The sequence below is a fragment of the Leopardus geoffroyi genome, chromosome E3, assembly GCF_018350155.1.
Source record: "Leopardus geoffroyi isolate Oge1 chromosome E3, O.geoffroyi_Oge1_pat1.0, whole genome shotgun sequence".
Taxonomy (NCBI): Eukaryota; Metazoa; Chordata; class Mammalia; order Carnivora; family Felidae; genus Leopardus; species Leopardus geoffroyi.
The window spans coordinates 15,221,512-15,234,335 of NC_059340.1; the positions used below are offsets into that span (position 1 = coordinate 15,221,512).

The window sequence follows — 12,824 nt, forward strand, 5'->3', positions numbered from 1 at the left end:
TTTATAACACATTGTACAATTTGGTAGGTCAAATCTCAGTGTTCTTCTTTTAAATTGTTTCTGAACTATTCACATCTTTCTTTGGAGAAATGAGGGGTAGGAAAGCCACCTTCTATTTGGGACCCCTAACATATTACTCCCACACCAGCAGGATTGCTCTGTTTTAGAGAAAGTACACCTAAACATTAAGCTCGTTAATCCATCTCTATTAGGCTATCAATTATCAGGAATTCTTCTCGATTCACGCATTAATAATCAGTGTATCTCAGCTTTGGGTTTTTTCCTCTGTCTAGGTAGATATTTCAATAAATAACCAAATATGCCAACTCTTTGAAGTCCAAACCTAAAATGGCTGCTTCCCATACATTCTCTCCTTTGCCCAGGTAAGGACATAACTCAAGAAAGGACACACTCCCTTGAACCATGGCACCCTTAATATAGGAGCTTAAAGAATGCTTTAGAAATCCAACACAGGAACTTCCCTTTTCCAAGAACTCTTTCTTTCTTGAGTATTCTGCATGGGGTGTACCCGTCCAGTTATTAAACTCTTGTATTCAGGGGCACCTGGGAGGCTCAGTCGGTTAAGCGTCCGACTTCGGCTCAGGTCATGCTCTCACAGTTCGTGAGTTTGAGCCCTGCATCAGGCTCTGTGCTGACAGCTCAGAGCCTGGAGCCTGCTTTGGATTCTGTGTCTCCCTCTCTCTGCCCCTTCCCTGCTCACACTCTTGTCTCTCAAAAATAAATAAACATTAAAAAAAAAAAAAAAAAAAAAAAAAAAAACCTCTTGTGTTCAACATCAGAGAAATTTGCTAATTTCCCATTCCCCCACCCCTGCCACTTCACCTCTTCCTCTCTGCCTCCCTCCCAATTTACCAGTGCCCATTCTAGAGGACTGGGTAATCAATGCCTTTGTACCCATTTGTTCACTGATGGCAGTCAAGACCGTACCAGCGTCGTGTCATATCATGATCCTCCTGCTGACAAGAGGAGGCTCACTAGCCAGAGTGGGGAAGAGAAACCCAGTAACACTTCCTGAACGTTCACTATGTGTCCGGCATTTTGCTGGACGCTTTTGAGTACACAGCTTATTTACTTCTCTGTAATTCTCCTCGGTCCATATTGGCATTCACAAAGAATACTGTGCATGAAAAAACAATGAATTATCTTCCTTGGTTATTATTTTGCAGGGAATCACCTACATCCTACTTCTGGCAGATTTAATTCTTTTTACACATGTATAACATGCCTTAAATTAGGGACAGACTCCCTTTTTGTATACGCTATGTGTGTGTGTGTATCGTTAACACCTCTCTATCCCAACTTCTCCCTCATGAGCCCTCTGAAAACCCAAGGGTTTTAAACCTAACAAAAGTTGTTTAAAAAGAATGGTAACCCCATGCAAAATTGATACACTGACATTTTAAAAACATTTCCCTTTTAACTCTACCTTTTTATACAACTTCAAAAAGTAACATTTTAGCTATTGTTGTAACAAGTTTGTTGCTTTTCATATTACTGCCCGGTGGCCAATAATTTTAACCAACTCTCTGATTTCCTATGATGTTAAATTTTAAACTTTGTGCATGCCTGTGTGTATGATCATTCTTTTTACAAACAATAGTGTCTTTTTTATTTACTAAATTGGACATGTGATCCTGTGTAAGTTTAAGGTATACAGCATGTTACATTTATATATTGTAATAAGATTGCCAATATACTATTTATTATATTACATAATTATAGTAATTATTATGTATATTCATTATACTATGCATTAGGTCTCTATGGCTTATTTACTACTTGTTACAAGTCTGTACCCTTAAACACCACAATCTTACACCCCACCTTGTTCCCTAGTCACCACCATTTTACTTTATTGTTTTTTTAACAGATTTAACTTTTTTAGATTCCACATATAAGTACTTGTCTTTGTCTGACTTGCATAGCATAATGTGTTTGAAATCCATCCAACTTGTTGCAAATGGCAACATATCCTGCTTTCTCATGGATGAGTAGATTTCATTGTGTATTGTACCACACTTTTTTTCATCCATTCATCTGTTTATGGGCATTTGGGTTGTCTCCATATCTTGGCTATTGTGAATAATGCTACAATAAACATGGGAGTATATATCTCATCAAAATCCTGTTTTCATTTTCTTTGGGTATATATCCAGAAGTGGAATTGCCGGATCATATGGCAGACCTATTTTTAATTTTTTGACAAACCTCCGTATTCTTTTCTTGGTGGTTGGACGAATTTACTTTCCCACCAATAATGTATAAATTCCCTTTTTACCACATCCTCACCAGCATCTGTTGTCCCTCGTTTGCTTCATGGTAGCCATTTTAACAAGTATTAGGTGGGATTTCATCGTGGTTTTGATTTGCATCTCCCTGATTAGTGATGTTGAGCATCTTTTCATGCACCTGTTGGCCATTTTGATGTCCTCTTTGCAAAACTGCCTATTTAGTTCTTCTGCCCATTTTCTAATCAGATTGTTTTTGTTACTAAGTTGACTGACTTCTTTATTTATCTTGGAATGTTCTGTGTATGTCTGTTAAGTCCATTTCCTCTAAAGTGTGGTTCAATTCCAAGTTTCCTTCTTGACTTCCTTTCTCAATGATCTATCCATTGATGACAGTGGGGTATTTAGGTCCCATACTATTACTGACTTATCTATTTATGCCTCAAGATCTCTTAGTATTTGCTTAATCTATTTCAGTGTTTGGATATTAGGACTGTATATATTTGCAAGTGTTCTATCTTCTTGATGTAATATTGATTTATTTATCATTATATAATGACCTTCCTGTCTCTTATTACCTTTTTTGGCTTGAAGTCTATTTTGTCTGATATCAGTACTGCTCTACCTCCTTTGGTTTCCATCTTGGAATATCATCTTCCACCCTTTCACTTTGAGTCTGTGTGAGTCTTTAGAGATGAAATAAATCTCCTGTAGGCAGCACATAGTTGAGTCTTGTGGTCTTTTAAATCCATTCAGCCCCTCTGAGCCTTGTGATTGGTGGTTTCAGTCCGTTTACATTTTGGGTGACTTATTGACATGTAAGGATTTATTTACTAGTGGCGTCTTATCTCTTGCCTTCCCATTGTTTCTTTTTCCTTCTGTTCCTACCTTTGTAAGTTGGTGGTCTTCCATGATGATTTGCTCTGTCTTCCTTTTCTTTATGTTTCGTGTCTATGCTCTACATTTTTGCTTAGTGGTTACCATGAGGGTTACAAAACACATCTCAGATAAAATACTCATTTTCTACTGATAGCAATTAATCTTGATTTGCCTATAAAGATTCCATCCTTTTATTTCTTTCTTTTTTTTTTAAGTAGGCTCCATGGCCAGCACAGGGCACAATATGGGGCTTGAACTCACAACCCTGAGATCAAGATCTGAGCTGAGATCAAGACCTGAACTGAGATCAAGAGTCGGACCTGAGCCAACCAGGTGCCCCATATTATTCAGTATTTTTGATGTCACATATCATCTTTTGTTACCAAGTTGTAGTAGCTATAATTATTTTTAATGTTTTTCCTTTAACCTTTATACTATAATTAAGAGTATAATATGCTATTCTAAAAGTCAGTTATACTTTTCTAATTCTGATTGTCTATTTACCACCTTAATCAGAGTTTTGTGTGTACTTTCATCTTCTCATTTCAGCTTGGAGAGCTCCCTGCAACTTACCTTGTAAGGTCTAGTGGTGGTGAACTCCCCAGTTTTGGTTTGTCTGGGAAATCCTTCATGTTTGAAGGATACCTTGCCAGGTATTCTTGGCTGGCAGTTTTTATCTTTCAATATTCTGAAAAGTTATTCCTCTCTCTGAGGCTATAGAGTTTCTGCTGAGAAATCTGCTGATAGTCTAATGCAGGTTCCTTTTTAAGTTACTGTCTTTTTTCCCCCAGCTACCTTTAAAATTCTTTATCATTGACTTTTGACAGTTTCAATACAATATGTCTTGAAGAAGGTCTTTTCATACTGAGACAAGTGTTATATTAGCTTCATGGACTTATATGTCCAGTTCCATCCCCAGGTTTGGGAAGTTCTCAGCATTAATTTCTTTAAATCCACTCTCTGCTCCCTTCTCCCCCTCTTCTCCCTCTGGTATACCAATTCATCTAATGGAGTCTGATAGGTCTCACAGAGTTTCTTAAAAAAATTTTTAATGCTTATTTATTTTTTTGAGAGAGAGAGAGAAAGAGTGCCAGCACGGGAGGGGGAGAGACAGACTGAGCCACCCATGCACCCTCACAGAGTTTCCCTTTCCTAAATCTTAAAATCTTACTTCTCACCATGGGGGAAGGGAAGGAGAAAAAACAGTTTCAAACACAGAGGGAGGCAAACCACAAGAGACTCTTAAATACAGAGAACTGAGGGTTGATGGGGGGATGAGGGAGAGGGAAAAATGGGTGATAGGCATTGAGGAGGGCACTCGCTGGGATGAGCACTGGGTGTTGTATGTAAGCAATCAATCATGGGAATCTACTCTCAAAGCCAAGAGCACAGTGAATAAATACACTGTATGTTCGTTAACTTGATAACAAATTATATAAAAAGAAAAAAAGATTAATGTCAATGTTATCATTTTGATAAGAAAATAAATGACTGTAAATATTAAAAAAAATCATTTCCAGATTCCTTTCTTCCAGCTCACTGATTCTCTCTTCCATTTGATCTGCTCTGTTGCTGGTGCTTTCTAAATGCATTCTTCATGCCATTCATTGAGTTCTTCGGCTCTAGAGTGTGTTTGGTTCTTCCTTAGGATTTCAATATCATTGGTAAAGTACTCGTTTTTTTTTTTTTTTTTAAGTAGGCTTCACATCCAGTGCAGAGCCCAAAGCAGGGCTTGAACTCACAACTCTGAGCTCAAATCTAAGATCAAGAGTTGTATGCTTAACCGACTGAGCCGCCCAGGTATCCCAGTAAAGTACTCCTTCTATTCATGCCTATCTAAGTTTTCTTGTAGCTTGTTGAATTTTGTCATAATAGCTAGTGTAAATTATGTCATCAGTTAGATTGGAATAGTCTGTGTTTTGGGGTCCAGTTGCTGGAAAACTGTCATTTTCCTTTTGTGATACCATATTACCATGATTTTTCATAGTGATTCATGATAAGTGCCTCTGCCACTGAATCTGAAGTAGGAAACACCTTTCTTACTTAGGTCAAGCCTTTACTTTGAGTCTAATAATTTAGACAGGTTGGTAATTGGGAGTCTTCCTTTTCTCTTCCAGAAGGTGGTGCTAAAGCACGAGTTTTTGGTTTCTCCTGCAAGAGAGGACTCCCCCACTAAGGTGGGGAGAGCAGTGCATTTAAAGAGGGTGGGGTGGGGCAGGGGCAGCAAAATGGAAGGAGGTGTGTGCTTAGCACCTGGGGCTGTGGGTGTGCCCGTGACCAGGTAAAAGGATCCTAAAGTGGGGAGTTCCCAGAGCTCCAGGGCAGTCCTTTAGCCTAAATCCCCTGGGGCAGACAGCAGGAAACTCTCCAGTTCTGTGTCTGCCTTCTTCCTTTCCCTTTCCTTTCCCCCAGTCACCAAGGTCTCTCAGAGACAGCAGTCGTTCCCCAGCTGTGTAGCAAATGCTTTCAGCCTCCACATCCTCTGCCAGTAGGGTGGTCCCCACCCCTATCAGACCTGTACCTGCAGCCTCTGCTGCCACTCCCCTCACTCCACAGCCTCCTCCAACACCCAATCTACCCACTTTTGGGTACACACGTGAATGAATCTCTTGGGTGTCCTGGTGTGCTACACAGAGGTGTGTTTTTGTTTGGTTACGGATATCTCATTACTTGTAAATGGAAGGCAAGGGAAAAAAGGAAGAAGGCAGGCAGCCATGACTCTGATGTCACTCCAATAGTATCTTTTTATATTTGACAATTATTTTCTTTTTTTTCATGTGGTACTTTAGAGGTCAGCATTTACAAAACAACTTTGAATTTTGAAAGTTCATTGTCTTCTATTCCTATGTGGGAATTTCACCAATATTTCACCAGCCATCTACTGAGAACTTACAGGCATTATACTGGTGACATGAAGATAAATAAGCAGGGGGCACCAGTCTCAAGCAACTCAGTCTAATGGGGGAAACACAGGTAAATAAATAAAATGTAATGTTTTCCATATTATAATATATGCATAGTTCAAGCGAAATACAAAAACAGGTCATTTCCAGGCCCCAGAAGATGGTCATCTCCATCTGGAAAGCGCTCCCTCTAAGTCATCCAAACCAACTCATCATCTTACCTACAAAACCTGTTCCTTCCTTATGTGATGTCTGCTGCTCTGGGGCCCCCTAATCCTAGCAATCAGCATAGCTGGAACCTTCCCAGTCGTTAATTGGTCCTCTTATACGCTGGGCTCTCAGAGCCATGCAGTTTGCCAAGTTGATCTATTATGTCTCAATAATATCTTTTTTAGGACTCCTCATTCTCACTGTCCTACTTTCATCTTTATGACTCTTACCTAAAAGAACACTCTATCTAGTTGCCTGCTTTTTGGCTCTCCCATTCTATACCATGCTGGCAGACTGCTCTGCAGGAAGCAAGATCTTTCCAAAGAACAGCACTTAAAATCCTCTACAATCTACCCCCAACCTTTTCAACTTGGTTTCCAGCTGCCAGTCTCCTTCACACACTCTGTGGTCCAGAACTATATTTACATAATGGTGTCACAAATACCCTAACTTCCTATTTTTCTCGGGAGATTCTTATTAAAAATTACAGCTTCCTACCTTCAAGATCCCAATTAAATGATAGCTTCCCTGAGAAGTTTTACTGTTTCTCCCATCTGGAAAAAAAAAAAAAAAATTGCACTCTCTTTTGAACTTCCCCAGCAATTGATTTGTGCCTCTACTCTTTTTACTAATGTTATCTTCCCTAATAGAATGAATTTTTAAGAGTAGGACCATCTCTGTTCCCAAAATGCCAACATTTGTATGTAGCTAGTAATCGATAAGTCCCTTTTGAATACATTACTGCCTATTTCATTTCACAGTCAAACACAGATCCAAGAATATCTTAATAAGCTGGATGTCTCACCTGATTTCCACAGGGAATTGTGCATTTGTGACCAGGAAACTGGAGATTTTACACTCATGGAGTAATTTCAAAAACCTATTGATTTCTGGGTACATGATGGGTTCTCCCACAAGGGACAAGGCACAGTGCTTTACCATCATCCCTTCTTCAAAACGATCTTCTCTGACACCTGGGACTCCTGGAGAACATAGTGAAAAGGAACAAGCTCAGTAAGGCATAGAGACAGGCTATCACTTTTGTTTTTCTTAATTACAGATTTTTAATTTTTCTAAATGGCTCTTTGGTTAGAGAAGGAAAATTCATTTGTGATACCATTCAAATAATACAAAACAAGGGCTGGGAGGGAGAAACACTAGAATTAGTAAATCAGAGAAAGCAGCAATCCCATCCTCAGTCTTAATACTAATTAAACTACATCAATACAAGCAGGCGAAATGAACTTTGATAGCTAATTATCTGAAATGCAGAACGTATTACTTTCCATAATTTGCTTAGCTCTGTATTCTTTCATGTTGGTTTAAGGAAATGAGCTCAAATGTTTATCAACAGATAAGTGGATAAACAAAATTTAGTATAAACATGCAATGGAAAGTTATTCAGCCTTGCAAAGAATTGCAATGCTGACAGGTGACAACATGGATGAATCTATGCTAAGTGAAATAAGCCCAACACATAGGGGCAAATATTGTATGTTTCCACTTATCTGAAGCACCCAGAATAAGCTAATTCAGAGAGACGGAAAGTAGAAGGTTATCAGAGGCTGGGAAGAGGGAGAAACGAGGAGTTATTTTTTCTTGGGTACAGAACTTCTGTTAGGGATGATGACAAAGTTCTGAAAATGGATACTGCTGACAGCTGCCCAATATTGACAATGTACCTAATGACACTGAGTCATACACTTTAAAAATGGCTGCAATGAGGGGCACCTGGGTGGCCCAGTCGGGTAAGCGTCCGACTTCGGCTCAGGTCACCATCTCACGGCTAAGGTCACGATCTCACGGCTCCGTGTGTTCGAGCCCTGCATCAGGCTCTGTGCTGACAGCTCAGAACCTAGAGCCTACTTCGGATTCTGTCTCCACCTCTTTCTGCCCCTCCCCCATTCACGTTCTGTCTGTCTCTCTCTCAAATATAAATAAATATTTAAAAAATTATTTTAAAAAATGGCAGCAATGGTAAATTTTGTGTTATGTATATTTTACCACAAAAATATAGGGGGTGAAGGGAATGAACTCAGTATAAGGAAAAGCCTCTTCTAGACCGGTCATTTCCCCCTTCGTTCCTCAAGTATTCTGCATTGTGAAACTAAATGGAGTTGGTCCAAAAGTATATAGGAGAGAAAAACAAACCTGAAGCTCTTACCTTTGGCTACATGTTAGAATCACCGGGAATGTCAAAAACTAGGTCCACCACCAAAGATTCTATTTAATTGGGATGGGTATAAGCCAGGATAACAGGAGATTTAAACTTCCTCAAGTGATCCTCATGTGTAGCCAAGGTCGAACACCACTGCATAAACCAGAGCTCCCCAGGGGCGCCTGGGTGACGCAGTCGGTTAAGCGTCCGACTTCAGCCAGGTCACAATCTCACGGTTCGTGAGTTCGAGCCCCGTGTCGGGCTCTGGGCTGATGGCTCAGGGCCTGGAGCCTGTTTCCGATTCTGTGTCTCCCTCTCTCTCTGCCCCTCCCCCGTTCATGCTCTGTCTCTCTCTGTCCCAAAAATAAATAAATAAATAAAACGTTGAAAAAAAACCAGAGCTCCCCAAATGTGTTTGCCCATTGGAATCACCTGGGAAACCTTAACACTTCCAAACCCCAGGCCCCAGCACAGACCAACTAAATCACGGTCCCTGGGGGAGAAGCACGGGCATCGGCAGCTTCTGATGCTCCCTGGGTGATTCCAATGTGCAAACAAAAGTTTGGGGAGTTTTCAACCCTCACTGGACATTGGAACTACCCAGAGTACTTTTAAAAATCTCGATGTCCAGGTAGTATCCCAAACCAATTAAATTGAAACCTCTGGGAAAGATGGGACTCCAGCATTTTTTAAACACTCCCCATTTGATTCCAGTGTACAGCATGGGTTGAGAAAAACTGTTCTTACTTCTAATGCAGAAGGCACTCCTGACAGTCCCTCAATCTAAGAATCTGGAAGACTTGGAAAGAATATAAAAAGGGAAATGAGGGGTGCCTGGGTGGCTCAGTCGGTTAAGCATTGAACTCTTGATATTGGCTCAGCAGGATCTCAGGATTCATGAGTTCGAGCCCCACACCAGGCTCTGCACTGACAGAGCAGAGCCTGCTTGAGACACACACACACACACACACACACACACACACACACACACACTCTATGTGGAAATAAGCAACTGCAACTAAATACCTGAGAGATCAAACTAACGCAATACAGGCTAAAATCAGAACAATATAAATGTGGCAGGTGAGATCTTCTTTGATCACTCTCTAACTGCAATTCTGAGAATGTACTTCACATTTCACATCAGTATTTTTAAATGAATAGTTTTTTACGTGACTGAAATCAAAGATCTTAACTCAAGTGAATCAAGGTTTTAAATAAAACCTCATTCTTGACTCAACTCCACGTTGCCAAAACAACTCCGCATTAAGCATACAATTTCCTTTTCATAAAAAACATCATTAATTTTAATCCCCTCATGAGCAGAAGAGTAGAAGGGCAGATTTAACCTGAACTGCAAAAGTAACCTGAAACTCAGAATAACTGAGCACTGGCTAGGCCCTAACTGGATGTCACGTGAAGCAGGTCTAAATTCTGGTTCTACCAGTAAGCTGCTTTGTGTCCTTGGTCAAGCCACTCAACCTCTTTATTCCCATTCCCTGATCTACACGTGGGGATTTTACACACACACACACACACACACACACACACACACACACACACAGAGCTTTTGTGAGAATTCACTGAAATACCTAGTGCAGTACCAGGCCCAGCACAGAAGCATTCAAAAAATGTTAGCTGCAAATATTTTTATTACAATAATAATTATTTATTTTTTGAATTGCAACAGAAATTCAATCTTTCAGTTATCTTAATTAAAATGGTAATTCCACTCAATTCAACATATATTTATTGATTGCCTACTATGTGCAAATAGTGTTCGAGGCAAGTTTTCTATAGTAAATTGTTTTATAAATAATTTCTCTATTTAGAGAAAACCCTCTGCCTTTGTGAAGCTTATATTCTTGGGAGAGACACAGAATAAACATTAAACATAATAAATCTGTGAATTCTATACCACTGTGGTCCAAGAAAAGGTTCTGAGATGATGGAAACGTTCTGTCTATTCAATCCAATACAGCAGCCACCAGCCACATGACTGTTGAGCATTTAAAACGTGGTGTGGCGTCACTGATGATGAACCAAATTTTTTATTTTATTTAATTTTCACTAATTAAAATGTAAAGGGCCGCATGTGGCTAAGGGCTACCACACAGGACATGCGTATCTTTAGTATATTAGAAGGTGATAAGCATATGGAACAGAAAATGTACAGCCGGGTAAAGAAAACTGGGGATCCAAAGAGGTAGGCCGTCTCGTACAAAGGGCGGTGAGACGAAGCTCACTGAAAATGTGAGATCTGACTTGAAGGGGATGAGGGAGGGGGCCCAGAGAAGAAAGAGGGAAAGGGCACTCCAGGCAGCAGACAGCAGAGCAAAGGCCCTATGGTGGGAGCATGCTGACATGTCCAGGGAATCTGAGAAACATGGGTAGTCACTGCAGGGTTTTGAGAAAAGTGGCATAACCTCAATCTCCCTCTAAATAGAACCCCCTGGGTGCTATGCTGAGAACAAAGGGGCAAAGAGACAGGCTCATCTGGCCAGAGGCTATTGTATAATCTAAGATGGTGGCTTCCAAGGCTGTGGTGACAGTGGAGGCTGCGGGAAGAGATCCTGAAGATCTAATCAATAGGACTTTCTAATGGATTGGATGCAGGATATGAGACAAAGAGAGGTGTCAATGATTTCTACAAAGCTTTTGGCCAGAGTGACAGAGCGCCACCAAAGGAGACAAACAAAAAGCCTTGGGGGTAACAGGTATTGCAGGGAGGGAATAACCTGTGTTCAATCTCAGACTGGTAAGGTTTGAAATGTATGTTACATGTGTGAATGAGTGTCCAACATTCAAGTTTGGATTTTGGAGGAACTGGGTAGAAACAAACATTTTGGTAAACATATGGTATTTCCATTCCTGGCCTGAACAAGACTGCCAGGGCAGTGAGTGTAGACAGAGAAGAGAACTGAGCGCTAGGACACTTGCGTATCCAGAGAAAGCAAGAGGGGTCGGCAGAGGACACGACCAAGGAGCAGATGGGGAAGGAGGATGATGTAAAAGCAAAGGAACCGGCTGTCATCTTCTCTGAGAGCCTGAACTAAAAACATCAACTTGCCCATTTACACAATGACAACAACAAAAACTAAGACAGAAAAAAAGCCCTGTGGATAAATCTTCTAAGAGTAATGATTCCGGGATTTAAAACTTATCCTAATTTTCTCAAAAGTAAGGTATTGAGAAGAAGACATAAAATCGTGGTTCTCTCCTTCATAAAAGCAGATTTCCATTTCGTGCTCACTGCCAGAGGCTATTATAGTGATCTTTCCTGAAACAAGGCCCTTAGGGACACAATTTCCCGCCTGCCTTCACTGTCCTCAAGGAAATAGGTCAGAAAAGAAGACATCCTCTAAATTTCTAATAGAAAGAAGCTTTGGAGCAGGAAAATAGTCCAGGGAACAGCAGATGCTACATTTCAGTAACACATCTATACAGATACTTCCCACGGGGTCTCCTTCCCCTCACCCCCCCCACACACACACTCTATTCTCATGTTTCCCTTAACCTTAGCCCCTTCACTACTACAATGTGCTTTGTCGTTCTGATTCCCCACCCCCACCCCCACCCCCATTAGCAAGTTTCTGACATTTCTCTTATCCTGAACAGCTTCCTGATCCTGGACCATCACTACAGCCATCAGATTAACTACAAAGCATACCTTCTCTAACGCAAAGATGCCAAAGCAGAAACTTAAGATGCCAGAAGTGTTATCCTCATGTCATAGCAATAAAACCAAGTAACACAAAAATAAACATGATACATTGCTCAGCACAGAGTATTCATGCCTATTTTATTTTATTTTTTTTTTTTTAACGTTTATTTATTTTTGAGACAGAGAGAGACAGAGCATGAACGGGGGAGGGTCAGAGAGAGAGGGAGACACAGAATCCGAAGCAGGCTCCAGGCTCTGAGCCGTCAGCATAGAGCCCGACGCAGGGCTCGAACTCACGGACCGCGAGATCATGACCTGAGCCAAAGTCTGACACTTAACCGACTGAGCCACCCAGGCGCCCCTATGCCTATTTTAAAGTGTGGGTCAATCAGAAAACATTCTCTTCTTTCTTCTCGTAACAATATAGCTCCTGGCCAAGATCTTCCTAAGAACCCCCCCCAACCCCGCCCCTCTTGAACGCCATAGATAACTTTGCTGTTGTCACTTCCACTGCGAGGTTTCTCATAAACAACCTTGAGAAAACAATTAGCAGGTGATGCTGTTCCTCACCGCCCCCACGTTTCTTCTGGATGTGTACTTTAACATACCTCGTTTGTAAAAACCATCAGTTGGAGACCCTTTATTTCTTTGGCATTACTTCAGTTTTAAACTACAGATCAAAAATATCTGGCAACAAATAATGTCTTTTCCATCTTTGCACTTTCAGGACTGAGGACGTTCCTGACAAAGAGTGTGCACTC

At 40.7% G+C, this 12,824-nt stretch overlaps 1 protein-coding gene across 4 annotated transcripts in view; it reads right to left on the reverse strand.

The window, feature by feature from the left end:
* Positions 1–12,824, reverse strand: part of LOC123589606 (S-adenosyl-L-methionine-dependent tRNA 4-demethylwyosine synthase TYW1) — a 215,797-nt gene that overhangs the window by 94,296 nt on the left and 108,677 nt on the right. For all 4 annotated transcript variants that reach the window (XM_045461945.1, XM_045461946.1, XM_045461944.1 and 1 more), the window contains exon 12: positions 7,047–7,224. In XM_045461945.1, the coding sequence (XP_045317901.1) occupies positions 7,047–7,224 (178 nt within the window). The remainder of the gene's footprint in view (positions 1–7,046; positions 7,225–12,824) is intronic.